Below are 21,057 nucleotides of genomic sequence, written 5' to 3' on the forward strand. Positions count from 1 at the left end.
GGAAAAAGCACTACGCATGCATCATCGACAATATTCACATGCATGGAGACTTAAGTTGGCGGCACATAAATAGGCATAAGCAAAGTAAACTACACGCCAAATACTTGCCTCCTTAAATTATCAAAAGTTGGTTTACTACCCAACCAAAAATACAAGTACTCGCCACCTTGCATGTATCAACCGCCAAAAACATTGCCCCACATACATTTACATCTTCAGCCACTCTTGTATTTTAGGATAACAACAGCCCCGCCCAAAAATATTGGAAGGAAATGCAAAGTAACCGCCACCTTGGATCCGCACTGCTAACCACCTGCAAAATATCAAAAATTGAAGTATGCCTTAAACATTTGCTACTATGCTGTTACCCGGCAATACTATACTTTATTCCGCCAAACACACAAGCCTTGAGACGACCAGTCTTATATATTTGGCGTGGGGCTAATGTTCGGGCCCCCTGTGGGACCCACTTTTACACAAATTACCAAAATACCTTTTAAGGGAAATTACTCAAATACCCTCAAACACAAACCCCTCAATGGGCTTAAACCAGAATTTCGGGGCCCAAGTATCAGCCTCCAGCAGGCCCATGATTTCATACCCCTACAATTGCTCATATTTACTAATAATGCCCTTCGGTATTACTATAAATATGACCCACCTAATCATTACTCAGGGATGCAATTATTCCCACACTCACTCTCTCACTACTTTCTCTCTCTACAAGAACTGACTTGAGCGTCGGAGAGGGTTTTCTCGGGAACCCCCCCGAGCCAGTTTACGTTTGCCGTTTTTGTAGGACAAACCACAACCGATTGGAGGAAAACGACAGCCTGGTTGAAGAGGCTTCCCCTATTTTCACACTTAGCATTTTCTTCGCAGAAACAGTATTAATAGGCTTAAACAACGTGTTAATATTAATTTTTAGACAAAATTCATGTTGTGTTAGTTGCAATCCGTTCTATTTATCCGTTACAATCACTTTCTACGCCAACGCGACCGTTTCCGCGGATTTTTATCCACGTGAGTCTAGAAACCTCTACAAAACATCTTTCCCGCCAAAAGAAAAAAAGCGCCAAACACCTCCCAACTCATCACTTCCTCCTAAAGCCCCTTTCTATTTCTGAAAGGCAGATAAAACTGAATATTTCCCCAATAATTTCCAAAACCCTAAAATTCTTGATTTGAATTTTGTTGCTCTAGATAATTTTACCCGATTTCCTCAAAAATTATTGTGAGAAATGAAAGGAGGAACAGTTCAGATCAATTGGCACGACACTAAGCCGGTTCTAACCCTAGATTTTCACCCTTTTTCTGGTCTTCTCGCTACCGGCGGCGCTGATTTCGATATTAAGGTATTCTCTCTCTTTATCTCTCCTTTATTTCATCTGATCTGAACTAACCCCCTTTCGATTACTTCTTGACTGTCTCAATTGTAGCTCGATTGTTTGATATTGTAGTTATGCTTTAATTGATATGTTGGTATGATGAAATATTCTAGTAGGATACTTGACTATCTATTTATCATAATATTAGTTGCTTCTGTTAATTTTGATGCTGGTATAGGGTTAGGGTTTAACGGGTCTTGTTACTTTTTTCCGATTTCGAGTGTAATTTTGACGGTAGTGAAGCTAAGAACAGTTAAAAATCATTCAGATCTCAATTTCGTGTAATTTTGAAGCTCGAATTAGTTAGATTTCTGTGCACCAAGGAACTGATTAAAGTCATATCAACATAGTAGTAACTAATATTGAAGTTGTAGTTGGTATGGCCACTGGGGTTATTGGTTTATCCTGATACGGAGTACGAATAATATTTTCTCAAGCTACAATCTCCCCTTTTTCATTACCCCTGTGCATTTTAGTGACTAGCTTTTCTACTAGTGGTTAGTGGTTCGACACTTCGATTGCCTTCCCAACATAAGTGAACCCTAAAATTGCCAAATTTTTTTATGTTGAACGCATAGGCAACTTTATGAACATGCTTCTTTAACAATAGTCAGACTCTTGACGATGCAATTCAATTTTGTGTATTCAATCTTATTTTTGCAATGGCATCAGTTTTCTATAATGCTTGAACTACCTGATGTGATTATTTCAGATATGGAAAGTGGAATCGGAAGCAGCACAAAAGAAAATTCCGACAGCTTCCTATCAAACTAGTCTTTCTTATCATAGCTCTGCAGTGAATGTTCTCAAATTCTCTCCTTCGGGTAAGAGTTATTCTTGCTGACTTGCAATTCTTCATTTTCTATTCTTACGAGCTAAAAGTTTCTGGCACTGCTTCAATAGCCAAAATAGCTAAATAAGGTAAAATGCTATTAGCCTGTTCTCTAGGGCTGCATTGAATATGATTTTGGTTGTTGGAAAATGCAAGGTTTGTTGATCTAATAAATTTAACACTTTTCCTTTTGTTGTTCATATTTTGAGGATGACATTGTCTGCCAACACGCTTGACTTCAATTATCGTTGAACTTACACTTTAATATTCAATTGTCTAGTTGTCAAGAGGAATTTGTGTATTTTCCTCCATTTGATGTTCGAACTGTGAGCGTTAAACATACTAATACATCTCAATTGATTTTTTTTTCAGATGTCAGGTGTTTTTTAACAGACTTGTTTCTTTTGAGTTATTGGGAGAGTAAAGGAGGTTCTTGGATAGAGGTTTCAAATAGTTTTGTTCTGCACCCTTTTGTATAGATTTGATATGGACATGACATGAGGACCAAATGACCAAACCAATTGGATGGAATTTTCTTGTTCTATTCCAATCTCTGACAAATGTTTCAATCTGTGTTTGGAAATATCTGTTGTTGCACGTGCCTGTAAAGAAGTATGGAGATCTAAAGTAGGTGAAACTAAATTGTTATGCTATGTGTTAGGAAATCCTAATTTCTTGTCTGAATAAGTGTGGAAAATATGCAATTCTATTTAGGCACATACTAACATATACGCACATAAACATGCTTGTGTTTGCCAGTATCTCTATATGCTTGTACTTCATATCTATGTTTTCCACACTCTGTTGTGGTTTGGATAAGTATGCTAATTCACATTTCTTTCACTGTGCTGTGCGCAGGAGAGTTAATTGCTTCAGGTGCAGATGGTACGACAATTATTTGCTGTGATATTAAAACTTTACCTTTTCTTTTTCATTACTTATAGATTGCTGAACTGATTTCTTATAACTGTAGGAGGTGAACTTATTTTATGGAAGTCTCACCTAACAGATGCCGGTCAAGTTTGGAAAGTTCTCAAGACGTTTTCGTAAGACTTACTTCTGGATCAACTGTTAATCAATTTGTATATATTCTTGTTTTTGTTAGGAAAGTGTTAGGCATTGTAGATAAGTGGTGGATGATGGGAGATAAAAAACTTCTACGGCTTGAATTTATGATCTACATGGAGATTTGTTTACTTCAGTCCTCGACTCCTTGTATGAAACTTATAAAGTCATAACTCAAAAGCTTACAGTTAACAAGGGGTTGGAAACAATAAATTTAATCTTATTTGATCATTATATAAAATTTCTTGTTTTTCACTACTGGCCCTTACACTTTTGGACTTCCGTGAAGGCAGGATTAATATTGGGTTGTTTATTATCTTGGATTCATTATTTTTAACTGGGTCATGAGGTTGTTCCTTGGTGGAACTCGCAGATTGTGTGTTGGAGGTTAGATAGGATTAGATTTATGTTCAAGGCATCCATAAAACAGCAAATAGTTTCAAAGTCTCAGGCTCCAGTGAGTCATGAAGATTTCCTAAGAAGCTTGGTTGGAATGATGGAAGCTGCTGAAGACTAGACAGGCTTCAGTTCTTCTAGAATAACGAGCAAGGAACACACATTAGAAAGTTTTATTTATGAAACGTGCTTGTTAACTGATTTGGTAGTCACCTGTCTGTCGGTCCACTGAAAGCTCATCAGTATTTGTTATGAATTTGTGACCACTATCAATTGTAAGGTAGTAGAACTCAATACTTAAATAAAATAGTGGCCACCTAATCCCTTAAACTGCTTGAATGACAGCTGCACAAACATTAAGTTATTTTGAAAGCAGAATCAGAGAAGTTCTTAACATTTGCAATTCTATTGTTCGCAGAGGTTAGAGGCAGCTAGCATAGACAACCACCAAGTAGAAAAAGAAATCCTTCTTTTTCCATTGCGATACCGGTAGTTCAGTTTTATACAATAACTGATGTAAGGGGAGGGGCACTTTGGACAGTATCTTATAAGTTAGTTATGGGAGCTTGGGGAATAACTTAGGGAGTTTGTTAAAGGAAAAACACTGTATATGAAAGAGAGAGAGAGAATTAGGTTGAAGATTGATAAGAGTAGGGAGAGAAATTGTTACTTGGGAGAGCACCAATCTCTGCTATTTTAATTCTTAGCATTTTGTTGTTGGTTGAATACTTGAATGGCAAAATTTCTAACTATTCCGAGCTTTGATTTACCCTTATTGTTGTTTCACAGATTTCATAGAAAGGATGTACTGGATCTGCAGTGGTCCAGGAATGGAGCTTATATAATCTCCGGATCTGTTGATAATTCCTGCATCATATGGGATGTTGAGAAAGGTACACAAAGATAATGAATTTGACGTGGAATATCTTTTGTTTCATTATTGTTTAAACCTCATATATTTATCATTCAGGTTCTGTCCATCAGATCTTAGATGCACATCTCCATTATGTTCAGGGGGTGGCATGGGACCCATTGTCCAAGTATGTTGCATCACTTAGTTCTGACAGAACATGTAGAATTTATGTTAACAAGCCTCAGAAAGCAAAGGGAGTAGAGAGGATGAATTATGCTTGTCAGCATGTGATCGTAAAGACAGAACAGCAATCTGCAGATGATACCAAGGTTAGTAATGGGCCTAATGGCCTGGTCATAGGTTTCATACTACGTGATTTGTCGATTATTGATAAGCACTAACACTGTCAAAGTTGGAGATGCAGGGCTTGAAGAATCATCTCTTTCATGATGAGACATTGCCATCATTCTTCCGAAGATTAGCCTGGTCACCTGATGGCTCATTTTTAGTAGTACCTGCTGGTAATCGACATTGGATTCATTTAGTTGTAAAATAATACTTAGAATGTTTTATGCCTTTACCCTCTGACATCATTTCAATTTATTTGCTTATTTGGTAGAAGGTTGTGAGTTAAGGGGGTTTTCCCAATTTTTTCATAAATGTGGAGTAGATCGAGACATAAACCTTTTAAGGATGAAGAATTTGAGTTTCTTATTACTCTTAGTTATTACCAAATATACCTTCAAAAAAAAAAGTTATTACCAAATATCATGAACTTGTTTTTGTAACTTCCGACTGCTTTGTCTTGCAGGTTTGTACAAAAGTTCGCCTGAATCTGAATCTATTAACACTGCTTACATATTTTCCAGAAAAGATCTTTCAAGGCAAGATATTACAATTTTACTTTTTTGACTTCAAGATGAATTTTGTTGCCTGAGATGACTGGTTTTAAAAGTTCATGCATTGTGTCTGCTATTTTCTTGATCAAATTAGGAGTACACCCCCAATTTTGTGGGTACAAGGCATACAACTAATCTGTTTTCGTTGATATACAGACCTGCTTTGCAGCTTCCCGGTGCCAGCAAGCCTGTGGTGGCAGTGCATTTCTGCCCTTTGGCTTTTAGTCTCCGTGGATCAAACTCAGGTAGGTTTGGTTGTTAGTTCGATGCATATGGTGATTAATTTCACAATCTAATGTATTAACAAGTACCCGTAATTTTGTCTTTGACAGCTGGGTTCTTTAAGCTTCCATATCGGCTCATTTTTGCTGTAGCAACTCTGAATTCAGTGTACATTTATGACACAGAAAGTGTTGCCCCTCTGGCAGTCTTGGCTGGTCTCCATTATGCAGCCATAACGGATATAGCATGGTACAGTCCACCACTCTCCCCTTCTTGGGGTAAATGGCTTGGTTAAGGTAGTTTACTATTCAAATATTTACTTCAAAATTTGCCGTAGGCCTGAAACATTTTACTTTTGATAGGTCACCAGATGGCAAGTATTTAGCAATATCTTCACAAGATGGATACTGCACATTGGTAGAATTTCAGAGTGACGAACTGGGATCACCTATCCCTTTTCCAGGTTTGCCTGTTATAATTGAGAAATTTAGCCTTTAATTCTGCATGTTTTATTTGATATTAATTTTGTATTAAACTTTCTTAGATGGAAAGACAGCTAATAGTCATGCTGGTGAGACTCCTAGTCAAAAGAAGCCTGAAGAAATGATGGTCAAAGCACCCGTAAAAATTAGCCCTGTTATAGAGAAAAATCGAATCGATAACAACAAACAAGCATCACCAGCGGCGATAAGCACCCCTGTTTCTAGCAAGCCAGCTAAGAGGCGTATTACTCCCATGGCAATCGATCCTTAAACTTCATAGTTTTCTTTGTAAAGTTGATGCTGTAATCATCTCTCGGCTTCCATTGTCTGAGGTATGGATTTTCTTCCTCATTTTGTATAGCGGGTCTTGAAAGGAATCAAGCATGGGTGTAATAAAAATAGTGGGTCCATATATCAGCTAAAATTGAAAGTGACCATGAGATGATGCTAATATATACGAAGTAATTGTTTTTCAACTCCGCGTTCTAAAGTTTGATCATATTGTATCTTCCATGTAGCTGGTTCTTTTTTATCAGTTGGTATTAGACAAGGCAAACACGGACTTCATCTTTAACTGCTGATATTGGGATGTTGGTTTTATTTGAGCTGGAGTATAGTTTATTAGCCATGATTACTGGGAGGTACTTTTTTTTTTTGGAGACCTCTCAATGTCAAATGGTGAATTCCGCATGTTGCAATTTGTATTTAATATTAGATCTTATTGGTACAATTTTCAAATTTTGTAATTCAGTTGAAATAAAAAAAAGCATTCTGAACTTTATTTTGTAACAATTTTGTAACAATCAGCAAACATTAAAGCAATATTGAAATATACTTGTTTCACTCAGTGTTGGGAGTTTATGATTTTGTAGTATATACTTCATTCTTCATCTCATTCACGAGCTCTTATTCGCAATCTGGGGATGATCCGAGTCAAAAGCAGGTGCAGCTGCTTGGAAAGAATGAGGATGATGTGCATGAGAGGTTCTTCCGCCCACAATTTCATCCTTTGTTAGAGTTTCATGAGAATGAATATCCTCTTCCAAGGTTACTAGCACAGCTTGTTCACCATGAGGACCACGTACGATATCTTCGTGAACATGCATCTGTTCATCGACGGTAATATCATCAGTTTCCTTCATCACTCTCTTTCTTCTCTTCTTGATAAAGCAAACCAATGCTGCTGAGAGGAATGCAAGAAAGAAAAGCCCTCCAAGAGATACAAAAACAATAATGATGGTAGCATGGTGCCCAGGAGCAGGAGGTGGAGTGGGTACCACATGAGGAGGTGGTGGTGGAAGTTTCGGTGGAAATGGTGGTGGCTTTACTGCTGGAGCTGGTGGAGGCAAATGATGTGGAGGCGGCCTAGGAGGAGGGTTTGATGGCTTTGGTGGAGGGAGAGCATGTGGAGGTGGTTTTGGTTTCGGTGATGGAGGGGGGTTAGTGGGCTTCGGTGGAGGAAGAGAATGCGGAGGTGGTTTAGGTATCGGTGATGGAGGAGGGCTTGAGGGCTTTGGTGGAGGGAGATAATGTGGCGGTGGTTTCGGTATTGGAGTTGGAGGAGGGTTTGAGGGCTTTGTCGGTGATGGTGGAGATGAAGGAGGGGTTGGTTTTGGTGAAGAACTGGGATGAAAAGGAGGTGGTAGGTTTGGTGGAGGAATGGGATGAGAGGGTGGTGGGAACGGGAAAGCATGCGGTGGCGGAAAAGGGAAAAAGGGATAGTCGAAATTTTGAGGTTGAGCCATGATAATTGGAAGTTGATGATGTTTTGAAGAGATGATATGGGTTAGTGTGTGTGCATAGAGACATTATATAAAGCAATGGAATTTGAGTAAGCTTGAATGTTGAATGAACTTCTAAGTTCATAATAAGAGACTTGCCCATCATTCCAAGAATTTGAGGTTGTCATGTTTGCATTTAGAAATTAGAACTAGTTATTAATATGTTGCTTTCATAATGGCTCATTGAATTCCAAGCATGTTTATTTATACTATAAGATTGACAACATAATACAAATAATGTTAATATTGGCTTTTGATTACCTATCCCACATTCTCACTCAAATTCAAACAAACTGGAAATGAGTAATTTTAATATAAGGTTGATCAATGCTTACAATTTTGGGGTCGATTTGCTCCTATGAAAAGTTGAGGGGACAACTTACACAATGGTTAAAATTCTAGGGGGGGCTTTTGCCACTTTTCCCTACAAAGAATGGAGGTATAGATGTAAAAGGTTGAGGTATGGTTGAGAAGGAAGTAAAAAGTTGAGGTATGGTTGAGGAGGAAGAAATATTTGTCACTTTTCCCTACAAACTTACGAAGAATGAAGGTATAGACGTAAAAAAAACGAAGGTATGGTTTAGGAGGAAGAAAAAGAGTAGTTTGTTGCAATCTAATGGTGTATAGATTATGTGCATTGAAATTAATTTAGGTGTATTTAGATTCAGAAAATATTTGGAAATATTTATTTCCGGTGCTGTATCGTCGTTCGGTTGAGAAATTGATGAAAGATAGGGGTTTGAGATTGATTGCACAATTTATACAAGTGTTGGGGTTAATTTGCTCCAATGAAAAATCAAGGGGCGCAACTTGCACATTTGATGAAAGTCTTGAGAGTAATTTGCCACATTTATTTGGAGAGAAAAGGTATGTACACTTTGCAACTTATTTATTCTTCTTTAATGAACAAATGAACAAATATTCATATTTTCTACATACAACACTTGATCAAAATGTTAATAAAAGAATACAAACTTTAAAACTCCAATGGCTTTCCTTACAGATCTTCATCATACACGCAATGACAAAATTCATGAACGAAAAAGACTGTAGCCTGTAGGAGAGGCTCTTTGACACAAAATCTCTGTACTGATACAACATGCCGCAATTCTCCAAGCTGTATATGTCCTATCAAAAAGAGGACAAATAATGTATAATGGAGAATGGAAGTCGAAGAATCCAACTTGAACTGCCTCATTTCAGCCGGTCTGCAAAAAAGAGTGAACTGAAAGTTAACACAAAGTTAATCTGTTCAAACAACAGCACCCTTTATCTTTCAGAATTGAAGCACCAAGTCTAGAACAGCCCTTGGACTCAATGGGAGCATTAATGTAAGTTAAGTTAAGTTCAGTTCAGTTCAGCTCAAAACAACAGGGCCTAAGATGAAGTTTGAGGTAATGCAACAAATTGGTAAAGAATAACGCAGTCAAACAGGGGCAAAAAAGGTCACATGAAAGATTAAGAACCTGATTGACCAAACTTAATTATTCCGATCATGTTTAGGCAAGTACCTTGTGGGAGAGAAGGGAAGACAACAGAATTTCATTCCAAAAGTCAGGTACTCCAGGGAGACACCAGTGGCTACAGTCAGCAAAAGATTTACGGTCACTCCAGTTGCCTACATGTGCATCTCCCCTAGAAGCTGACATGGAAGTGATCCTCAACATAGTGGCAGGAATTCTCATCTTCTTCACTATATCAGTTACCATATCCGAGAATGGGCTCTGCTGCTTATAATCATAATCTGGTTCTGGAAATTGCATCACAGTACAATGTGCGGTAGACTCATTACTGGTGAAACAAGACAGGAAAACTAAGTTATTAGCAGAATCTGATGATATTTGCAATTTGCAGAAGATAGAAAATGAAGAAGGGAACGAAGAACAGAATAGAGGAGAAGATGATTTTATTAATTGTGAAATTGATCATCTACTGTGCACGCAATCAGCTATATATACAAGTTGCAATATAACTAACTTCCTAATAATCAGGAAGTGGTTACAAGATATTCTGTAATTCTTGACAGTTACTAACTACTTAGGATTGTCATCATTTGAGCTGGAATCTTGCTGATGTGTATGCTGACTGGGAATAAGACCATAGTCATCAACAGAATCAGTGTAGGCCACTCACACACACGACGGATAGTAGTGGAACAGTTCACAGTTGTATCATATATATGTAGTACATCATTGGATGTAGTTATTTCAAGAAAATAGATAATCAACACATATATTGAGTTCGGTTGCCCTAGGAGGTAGACCAGTGCAACAAATTGCGGTTTTTCTTTGAAGCAATACCTCAGAGAATCCAGAATGTTATATAATTTCATGGAGTAAAAATAAGGTACTTAAAGTACAGCCCAAAAGCAAATTTTCAACTTGCAGATTGATACTCGAATCATTTATTTCATCAATGGAAGAGAGTAAATGTTTGCATAGCAAATTGTAATAAACTAACTTTTTAAATATGTAGAGGGGTTTTCTCATTGTACCTCCAGTGAGATGGTTCAAAAGTACGAAAGAAGACACGCGTTCTTGTTGAATTAACTGAAGTTTTCACCCATGAAGCCCAGGTGGACATAGCTATTTTGTAGGCTGAAGGTATTGACATTCCAAGCTTCAGTGAACCACCTAACTGAAAATAGCAACCCCTGTTAGGAGACAATTTAAACAAATTTAGTATATAAATAGTAAAAAGGCAGCCATGTCAAGGGGCCTGTGCCTTTTCTAAAAACAGATTTGCAAATTCACAGTCCATCACAAACAGTATGCATTCCAGCGGTTGGCATAACAATGAGCCAATAACAAGCTATTATTAATGCAAAATGAATAGGATCACAATTTACTTATACAAGTCCATGATGGCGGCTCCAATAGGCCTCCAGTATTCATCACAATAATAAAAAAGTAAACCACCACCATTCCAGATTCTGTCTTTGCAGGGTGTTGGGACTTGGGAGGCATACATGTTAAGATTCTTACCTTTAAGGCCTTAACCAAGACATGCCATCTAACAGAAATTGTTAGGAGGGAAATGAGAATGATAGGACATAGTCCATATACTACTATGCATGGGCAAGACAGTTTAAATTATTTGGCATATTTCAGCTAATTCCATATTTCCATAACATGCCAACTAACAGAATTGTTCAACTTGTTCCTTAATAAGAATTAAGATGTATTCATATTTGACACTCTTCATACCAACCAAGAAAACATCCTAGTCCTGGTGTTCAACACACACATTAATGCATTATACTTAACGAGACATCATTAATGAAGGAGCAGAGAGCAAAAAGTTCTCTTTTCTCCTGGTATTTGCATAAGATTGACAAATGAAACCTAGTTCACATACTTTTATAAGCACCATAAGACTTACGTTTCATATAATTTTGATGGTATCCACCAATGTCCCGAGTTGAATATTATTGCATCTGAATCAATCCATTCCTTACTAATGTCATCCAATTTGTCAAGCTTGAGTGTTGACTTCACTCTCTTTGGAGAATGCTTCGGTGCAATACCTGGCTGGACTAAGAAAACGGACCGGTAGAACTCCACAGATAAGTTAAAAGAGCGAAAGCGAACAACCAAGTGTCTTATGATTTTCGTTATGTTCCTCCCCTTCACTTCATAAACACTCGTCTTATCCTCTACTCCTACCATAAGCAGGCATATAAAAGACTCCCATTGTGTCCTACTCATAGAGTCCCCTACAAAAACAATTCTTTTACCACGAAGCCTTTCCAATACGTTAGATGCGTTAAATTTTGGAATGTCATAATCTTTGGGCTTCCATCTCCATCTAAGGTAATCTTTATCCTTTCTCCCATTACCCAAGCAATTGAAACCTTGTTCAACAAAAGGACATTCAGAAGAATTATACAAAGGATAGCTATAGTCCGATACCCAACTCCCATCAACGACATCAAATATCCTCGAGGAAGCAGCCTGCTCATGATATCCCAGCCCGAGACTAGGGAAAACATAAAGATACCCACAAGATATACCAATGTAGAAAGTAATTAGCGGTCCAATAATGACGAGAATACACAATTTCCGAGAGATCAAACTATCTCGACGAATTCCATTGGAGTTGTCTAAATTGTCTTTATGGAGAAACTCTTTTGGACTGCCAACGGGAGCAGCATTCTTCCTATTAGAAGAAACACTCCTACTAAATGCTGAACCACTACTGAAAATTTTCATGGTCTTAAATTTAAAAGTACACCAAAACACTCCTCAAAATACACATTATCCAAACCCACAAAACCCTTGATCCCGAATCCCCAATCTTCTATAACTAAGAAAATTGGCACGAATTCGGCGCAGATTCATTCCTTCATCATCGTCTTTCAAGTCAAAATTGATTCTAAACTTCAAACGCCACATGTACCCACTAATCCAAAATTCAAGCTGAATCAACAAACTAATAATTATAGGTAGAAGATCTTTTGGGTTTCAAGGCATCAAATTCAAATCCAAAGCACAACTGCAAACACAAATCAATAAAAAGCAGTACATAAACATTGATTGGTTTCCAAGATTCACCAACATTAAACAACAAAAACAACGAATTAAACTATACCCAACTCATAAATCATCTAAAAACCCAAATTAGAAACTTTCAAATCTCGAGAAATACATGTCGTGTACAGAATCACAATGATATAATGGTAGTATAATGACATAAAATGAAGGAAAAGTTTACCAGTTAGAAGCTGAAGAACGATCTCGAGGCATCAAATAATGCAGAAATAAAGAGTAAGTAATTTGAAGGATTTGGATTGGCAATGTTTGGGGAAGAGAGAGAAAGAGAAGATTCGAGGAAGAAGGGTGGGAGCTGCACATGAGTACATGAATGAGACAGAGACCGGACAACCCACTACTAATTTTGTTTAAACTACTCCAATTGAGTTTGTTCTTCCTTAGATTTTGCCAACCCAGAAAATGATACTTTACTAAACTACCAACTAAATTTGGGAAGGAAAACGGATAATTTCTACAAGTATTTTTGGAAATAATCATTCTTTTCTCGATAGTAGGTAAATTTCTTTTCTTTTGACACCCGCAAAATGAACAACTAAAACATACAAAGAAAAATTGAAAAACTATTATAAAATATATATTAGGATGGATTTTCATTATACCCTTACCCCTGTATAATATATGTATGGGCTTGTTTGGTATGAGGTATAAGGGGTGGGGATAAGGATATTTTATCCTTTTATACTCTTATCCCTTGTTTGTTTACAAGGAATTCTAATTTATTTGGGGATAGGGATAGGGACTAATAGAGCCTTTATCCCCATCATTTTGTACGAGGGTAGGAGGAGGTATAGAATGGAGGATTTCTCCTTTTTATGTTAAAAGACTATTTTATCCTTCATTAAAAGGCTAATATGTAAAGAAAGAATGTTGACATGATTTTAGCCTACCATTTTAAAAGGGGTAATATAGTAAATTTATTATTTAATCTCTATCCTTATCCTCAACCATGCCAAACAAGGGATAGGGATAAAATTAATGAATTTTCTATCATAAATTCCCTATCCCTATCCCAATTTATATCCTTATCCCTATCCCCTTCTCATACCAAACGAGCCCTATGTGTATATATTATATATATGCCTATGGATATGGATGAATAAGATATAACTAACATACAGTTTCTCTCTTCCTCTCTCTCCCTTTCTCTCTACTTTCACAGTACGTTATCAGCACCATTTTCATTTTTCTTTCGCACAAAGACCCATTTATGTCCCACTAGCTTTACATCTTCAGGTGTACGGACTACAGGTCCGAATACTTCTCTTTTTGCAAGAGATTTCAATTCTGATTCAATTGCTTCCTTCCACTTTGGCCAATCATCTCTATGTCTACATTCTTCAATAGACTTTGGTTCATGATCCTCATCATCATCCACAACATTTAATGCTACATTGCATGCAAAAACATCATCGACGTCGATTTGATTTCGGTTCCATGTAATTCCAGACATGATATAATTTTTTGAAATTTCTTCATTATCAGGTACCTGAATTTCATCTATCATGTCTAAAGTCTCTTCTAGAGATCCTTTAAAATTGATTGTATCCTCGATTTGACCATCATCAACTATTGCTCCTTTTCTTTTTCGAGGATTCTTGTCTTTGGAACCTATTGGTCTTCCACGCTTCTGGCGTGCCTTAGACTCATTAGCAACATCATTTTGTCCTTCTGGGACATCAATCTTAATTGGAGCATTCACAGCTGGTATATGTGACTTAGTCACTCTCTTTGGGCCAGTAAAAGCGTCTGGCAACTGATTTGCTAAACTTTGTAAATGAATTATCTTTTGAACTTCTAGTTCACATTTCTTAGTACGAGGATCAAAATGAGACAATGATAATTCATTCCAACTAATTTCTTTATCCAGCTGTTTGTTTTCTCCCCCTAAACCTGGAAAAACTGACTCATTAAAATGACAATCAGCAAAACGAGCCTTAAATAAATCCCCTGTAGTTGGCTCAAGATATTTTATTATTGATGGGGAATCAAATCCAACATATATTCCCAACCTCCTTTGAGGACCCATCTTGGAGCGTTGTGGTGGAGATATAGGGACATAAACCGCACATCCAAAAATTCTAAGATGGGATATATTTGGTTCCTGGCCAAAAACCAATTGTGATGGGAGAATTTATGATAATTTGTTGGCCTGATGCGAATCAATGCTGCTGCATGTAATATAGTATGTCCACAAGCAAAAATATGGAGTTTAGACTTCATTAGCAATGGTCTAGCAATTAGCTGAATGCGTTTAATTAATGATTTAGCAAGACCGTTTTGTGTATGAATATGTGCTACAGGATGTTCAACATTTATCCCAATGGACATGCAATAATCATTGAAAGATTGAGAAGTAAATTCACCAGCATTATCAAGACGAATAGACTTAATAGGAGTATGTGGAAAATGTGCTCTTAATTTAGTCAATTGAGCAAGTAATCTCGCAAACGCCAGGTTGCGAGATGATAACAAACATACATGTGACCATCTAGTCGATGCATCGATTAAAACCATAAAGTATCTAAATGATCCACATGGGGGATGTATTGGCCCACAAATATCCCCTTGTATACGTTCCAGAAAATTGATTGATTCAAAATTTATCTTAGCTGGTGATGGCCGAATTATCAACTTCCCTTGTGAACAAGCAACACATGAAAAATTATTAGAAAGAATCTGTTGGCTCTTTAATGAATGTCCACAGGAATTTTCAATGATTTTTCGCATCATAATTGAACCGGGATGGCCTAACCGGTCATGCCAAACTATGAAGCTATCAGTAAACTTCTGGTTTACTATAGCATGTGTTTCAATAGAATTAATTCTCGTGTAGTACAAACCAGTGGAGAATGTAGGTAATTTCTCCAAGACAGTCTTTGTGCCATTAGTTATGCTCGTGATTTGAAGGAATTCATCATTTCCTTCACTAATTGTTGAAGGAAATAATGCCCTTGGTCCAAGTATGCATTCTATGTTAAGTCTAATAAATGCGGTTCAGTATTAATTAACAAGTTAATAATTCAGTGAGATCAAGTGAGCTGAATGCCTAGCTAGAGGCCGCTTCAGTTCAAGTGGAATTAATGATATTAATCCACAGCTTACTCTTGACTGAACCCGTAGGGTCACACAAATAGTACGTAAACGGATCAAGTATTTAATGGCATTAAATACTCCATCTATGGATATTCGGAATCGACGGATCTTGGTTTCAGTGGGAGCTGAGATTGTCACAGGCAAGAAATGAATACTCCGGAAACGATGATATTGCCGGAAACGGAAATATGGATCGTATCGGAAATATAAATATTATCCAAGTCGTAGATGTTGCCGGAAACGGAAACATGGTACGTATCGGAAAATATTATCGGAAATAGAAATATTGCCGGAATCGGAAATATTGCGGGAAACGGAAATATTGTCAGAATCGGAAATATTATCGGAATCGAAAAATAATTCCGGAAACGTAAATATTAAATATTTGTTCGAAACGGAAATTAATTCCGGAATCGAAAATATTAAATATTGTTCGTATCGGAAATATATTCCGGAATCGGGAATTTAATCGGAAGCGTATCGTACGAATAAGCATCGGACGAGGCCTGCCGGACGAGGGCCCAGCACGAAGCCAGGCCATCGCCCAGCAAGCCAAGCGCGCCACACGAACAGCCAAGGCCACGCCAGGCCCAGCGCAAGGCCAGGCCCAGCAGGTCGTGGCAGCGCGCACAGCGCGCGCAGCGCGCGCAGCTGCGAGCAGTGGGCTGCGAGCATTGCTGCAGCTCGCGTGGGCTTGTAGCTCGCGTGGGCCGTGCGGCCGTGTGGGCTGTGCGCGGGCATGGCCTGCACGCTTGCGGGTCATGCTCGCGTAAGTGTTTGTGTTCGCGTACGAAACCTAAAACGTGCAGAGTTCGGTTAATGATTAAATTCCTAATTCTATTTGATAAATTAATTAAATAAGAGTTTTATTATAATTCTAATTTAATTAATTCGTATCCTAATAGGATTCCAATTCTCTTTCCATACCCCTATAAATATGTGGCCTGGGTTCACAATTTATAACGAGTTTTTTCAAGTATTCAAAGTGAGTTTTTGAGAGAAAAATTCAGTCACACATCTTGCTCAAAAGTGCCGAAAATTTATAGTACCTTAAGGGCGATTCTAGTTGGTCAATCTTAAGGCGGATCCGGACGTGCTGTGGACTATCTACGGAGGGACGACACTTGGAGTCCTAAAGACTTGTTCTTGTTCGGTTCGGGCGCAGCTAGGGAAGGCACGCAACAAAGAGTATGCATCTAAACTATGCTATATGATTATGTGTAAATAATATGTATTCCTGGCTAAATGGTTGTTTCCGCATGATTTATGAATTGTCATATGTATCATAACCTAACAGTGGTATCACGAGCCTCTTATTATTTTCATAATCGAAATTGCATGAACATGGTTAAATATTACAAATTTGCAAGAATTAAAAAGGGTGATTAATTTTCGTAATTGTTAATTAATTGCAAATTGTGTTTATTTAATTATACGTACGCAATTTTTCGGCAGTTTCTTCGTTACTCATCCAAATTGAGTGATTTTTGTGTCAATTCCGCATGTAAAAGGCATTCTAAAATTTTGACAAAAATAGTCTTTTTCTGCCGAACCCATAATTCTCAAATTCGAAGCCTAACTATGACTTTTCGAAGGTTTTAGTTTTTCGAATGCAAAATTTCGTAAATTTAAGATGTTAAATTAAATATTTGCGATTCTTGTTGATAAATCTTGAATTTTTGATTGACCTACTGTATATGTTTAACAAGTTTGAATGCCTAGCCTTGTTAATTATGCAATCTAATTTGTAATTATGATTAATTTGTTGAAAATTAGAATAATTTAGAATTAATTTGATTTTCATAATTAATTATAATTTAATTAGAAACCTATGATTAAAAAACCACCATAAAAATTGTAAATTTATGATAAATTTTAAATTTTTTTATGACCTAGGCTTGAATCCATAATAATCGGAAATCAATTGAATAATAAATTTTCGATTTTTCGCCCTAAAATTATGAAATTAATATTATTTATTAATTTGTCATTAATTTTAAATATAAATTTTAAATTTTTATGCGATTCGTTCATATAACTTGCACGCACAAAGCAATGGACGCTTCGTGTTACCCTTAAGGGGTGTTGTATAGTGCGGGCATGCGACGACAAGCAAGGGAGCTCGTCGCCCGTGCGGCACGAATGCAATGAGCAAGGGCATGGTGCACGAGCACAAGGCAGCAGCCCTGCCTTGTGTCGTGGGCCACGAGCTATGTGTTAGGTTATGATACATATGACACTACATAGATCATGCGGAAACAACCATTAACCCAGGACAACATATTATTTACACATAATCATATAGCATAATTTAGATGCATACTCTTTGTTGCGTGCCCTCCCTAGCTGCGCCCGAACCGAACAAGAACAAGTCTTTTAGGACTCCAAGTGTCGTCCCTCCGTAGATAGTCCACAGCACGTCCGGATCCGCCTTAAGATTGACCAACTAGAATCGCCCTTAAGGTACTAGAAAATTTCGGCACTTTTGAGCAAGATGTGTGTTTGATTTTCTCTCAAAAAACTCACTTTTGAATACTTTGAAACTTGTGTATAAATTATGACCCCTAGGCCTTTATTTATAGAGTTATGGAAAAGGAATCGTAATCCCAGTAGGATACGAATTAATTGAAATTAGAATCCTACATGAATTCTATTTAATTAATTTATCCAATTTAGGAATAGAAATTTAATCATACACTGACTCTTGTAGATTCAGGAATCACGCATGAGCACAAACTCACACACACACGGCAGCCACAAGGGCTGCCCATGCGCGTGCGAGCAGCAGCCCGCGCAGCACGGCCCACGCAGCCGTGGCCCTTGGCGCGCGCTGGGCCTGCCTTGCGGTAGGCCTGGGCGCTGCCTTGGCTGGGCTTGTGGCGCGCATGCTTGCTGGGCGATGGCCCCGGCTTCGTGCTGGGCCTTCGTCCGGCAACCTCGTCCGATGCTAATTCGTACGATACGCTTCCGATTAAATTTCCATTTCCGGAATCTATTTCCGTTACGAACAATATTTAATATTTCCGATTCCGGAATTAATTTCCGTTTCGAACAAATATTTAATATTTCCGTTTCCGGAATTATTTTCCGATTCCGGCAATATTTCCGATTCTGACAATATTTCCGTTTCCGGTAATATTTCCGATTCTGGTAATATTTCCATTTCCAATAATATTTTCCGATACGTACCATGTTTCCGTTTCCGGCAACATCTACGACTTGGATAATATTCATATTTCCGATACGATCCATATTTCCGTTTCCGGCAATATCATCGTTTCCGGAGTATTCATTTCTTGCCTGTGACGATCTTAGCTCCCACTGAAACCAAGATCCGTCGGTTCCGAATATTCATAGATGGAGTATTTAATGCCATTAAATACTTGATCCGTTTACGTACTATTTGTGTGACCCTACGGGTTCAGTCAAGAGTAAGCTGTGGATTAATATTATTAATTCCACTTGAACTGAAGCGGCCTCTAGCTAGGCATTCAGCTCACTTGATCTCACTGAATTATTAACTTGTTAATTAATACTGAACCGCATTTATTAGACTTAACATAGAATGCATACTTGGACCAAGGGCATTATTTCCTTCAGTCTCCCACTTGTCCTTAGGGACAAGTGTGCATTTCCTAATTCCTTTGTCGCTCGATGCTTGCTCTTGAACATAAGGTAAGAGTTGTCATCCTTATTATGTCCAGAGGTGTTCCTCGGTTTCAGAGTTCAACTGATCAAATAAACAGATAATCATAGCCTATGATTCATCCGAGCACGGCCATGCATTTCACAGTTTCTAGCTCTCCGAGTGGCCTTGTACAACTTTTAAGCATCTCATCCCGATTTATGGGAGGACAATCCCAATCTTGCGATCTTGAGATTAGACTTCGTTTGATAGGTGATTACCTGAGCGTTGCCTTTATAGCCTCCTTTTACGGTGCGACGGTTGGTCAACGTCAAAGCAACCAGTTCTCAAACAAGTAATCTCAAATCACTCAGGTATTGAGGATTTAGTGTCTAATAATTTAATGAAATTTACTTATGACAGACTTTCATCTCTTACAGTAAAGTTTCATAGGTCTTGTCCGATACTAGTCTTCCCAAAGTAAGTATCTATGCAAATGATTATGACATTGCCATGTCCACATAGTTCAAGAAACAGAACTACTAGTCATCTTGCATTCTAATCGTCTAACGTTTTCTATGCGTCCAATTTTATAGAAAACTCCGATTAGGGACCATTTTCAACCTTTGACATTCAAGTTCACTTGATAGACATTTCTTAGTCACAGGACTGGTCCTGACAGTCTATCTTGAATATATCGTCAAATTTGAAGGGACTCATCATTTAATACTAAACCAAGATTAAATGGAATATGAAAATACATTTCATATATGATAAACGTTCAACCCCAATGTTTTATAACCATGGGCCTCAAACCCATCTTCTAAAACAATTCATGGAATTCAAGGCTATGCTTGATTTCCAGTGCTACAACGTGAGTGTTGCTTCTCACTTGTTGCATAGGTTTAGTTATCATGCTTTGCCAATCTTAATATCCTTTTTATCGAATGTTCTTCGAGATATGATGATAAGATCTTTTCGAGTTTGTTTATTATGTGATCTAGTCTTTCTTACTTCGATGGTGGTTTTACTCATTTTTCAATGAAGAACCATCAAGTTAGCAGACGTTTTTCTTGCTTCAAGAGTGGTTCTACGCATTTTTCAATGAAGAACCATCAAGCCAGCAGATAGGTGATCTACCCAAGTTCAGTGAAGAACTTTAAACAACCCTGTTTTATTGCTTCTTAGGCAATAATTACTTTTACTTCAACTGTATAGGTTGCTAGTGATGCTTTGTTTGGATTTACCTATCCAAGCAGTTCATAGATATGTGGAAGACTCTCCAACTATATCTTAGAACATAGAAATTAATATTTTAATTTCCCACGCAACAACTCATGGTCTCCAATCCATGTTGCCATTTCAAAACACGATGCTCTATAGCTCGTCCTTGCCAATGGTTAACTCCAAAGGGGTCTTGCTTGATCCTTTGCCAGTGTTTCTGCGTGTAGCATCAATATTTAGCATATCTTTATTTCCTTGAATCAAGAACTATTCCTATGTACCTTTTCAAGTACCATAAGTATTCTTGATCTCAATCTAGTTGATCTTCACTTAGATCAATAGAGATTGGTATATGTTCGTCATGGCTAAAGTCATACGATACGTTTTTGGCGATCCTCATATTATATCATACATGATAAATTCTTTTGCAGAATAATTCCCAATTGAATTCTATTCATGTAACTTTAGCTTATTCAATTTCAGCAGATACTGAATCCAGCTAAATTCTTTGACATATAATATAGGTTAAGAATCTTATTTAGACTCTTTGATGTTTAACTTAGTAAATGCTTATACATAGTTCAAACATCCTTTACTTAGATTTATTCACATGGGTCGAATATCTCCAATGGAGACTTTCGTGT

The 21,057-nt window shown here is 37.6% G+C and overlaps 3 protein-coding genes across 5 annotated transcripts; 1 reads left to right on the forward strand and 2 right to left on the reverse strand.

Moving 5' to 3' along the window:
• The first annotated feature begins 1,069 nt into the window (after positions 1-1,069).
• Positions 1,070-7,139, forward strand: LOC110791521 (chromatin assembly factor 1 subunit FAS2). Of its 3 annotated transcripts, none has more exons than XR_008930922.1 (13): positions 1,070-1,355; positions 2,101-2,212; positions 3,079-3,105; positions 3,194-3,266; positions 4,471-4,574; positions 4,652-4,863; positions 4,959-5,055; positions 5,346-5,418; positions 5,590-5,678; positions 5,766-5,904; positions 6,018-6,118; positions 6,200-6,469; positions 7,010-7,139. XR_008930922.1 is itself a non-coding variant. In XM_021996270.2 (12 exons), the coding sequence occupies exons 1-12, from the start codon at positions 1,242-1,244 to the stop codon at positions 6,406-6,408; spliced, it is 1,350 nt and encodes a 449-aa protein (XP_021851962.1). In that variant the 5' UTR covers positions 1,071-1,241; the 3' UTR covers positions 6,409-6,984. The 3 variants fall into 3 exon arrangements, 1 of the variants encoding a protein (XP_021851962.1); XR_002534108.2 differs by lacking the exon at positions 7,010-7,139 and adding an exon at positions 6,656-6,984; XM_021996270.2 differs by lacking the exon at positions 7,010-7,139 and having other exon boundaries at positions 1,071-1,355; positions 6,200-6,984.
• On the reverse strand, positions 6,830-7,914 carry LOC110791522 (protein TRACHEARY ELEMENT DIFFERENTIATION-RELATED 7). The gene has a single exon (XM_021996271.2). It carries the CDS (start codon positions 7,880-7,882, stop codon positions 7,034-7,036), a length of 849 nt encoding a protein of 282 aa, XP_021851963.1. The 5' UTR covers positions 7,883-7,914; the 3' UTR covers positions 6,830-7,033.
• Positions 7,915-8,790: 876 nt separating this feature from the next.
• On the reverse strand, positions 8,791-12,945 carry LOC110791523 (protein trichome berefringence-like 7). The gene is made up of 5 exons (XM_021996272.2): positions 12,632-12,945; positions 11,300-12,412; positions 10,413-10,571; positions 9,430-9,709; positions 8,791-9,126 (listed from the first exon to the last, which is right to left on the reverse strand). The coding sequence occupies exons 2-5, from the start codon at positions 12,127-12,129 to the stop codon at positions 9,118-9,120; spliced, it is 1,278 nt and encodes a 425-aa protein (XP_021851964.1). The 5' UTR covers positions 12,130-12,412; positions 12,632-12,945; the 3' UTR covers positions 8,791-9,117.
• Positions 12,946-21,057: the final 8,112 nt, after the last annotated feature.

This window comes from Spinacia oleracea, chromosome 3 (assembly GCF_020520425.1).
Source record: "Spinacia oleracea cultivar Varoflay chromosome 3, BTI_SOV_V1, whole genome shotgun sequence".
NCBI classification, from domain to species: Eukaryota; Viridiplantae; Streptophyta; class Magnoliopsida; order Caryophyllales; family Amaranthaceae; genus Spinacia; species Spinacia oleracea.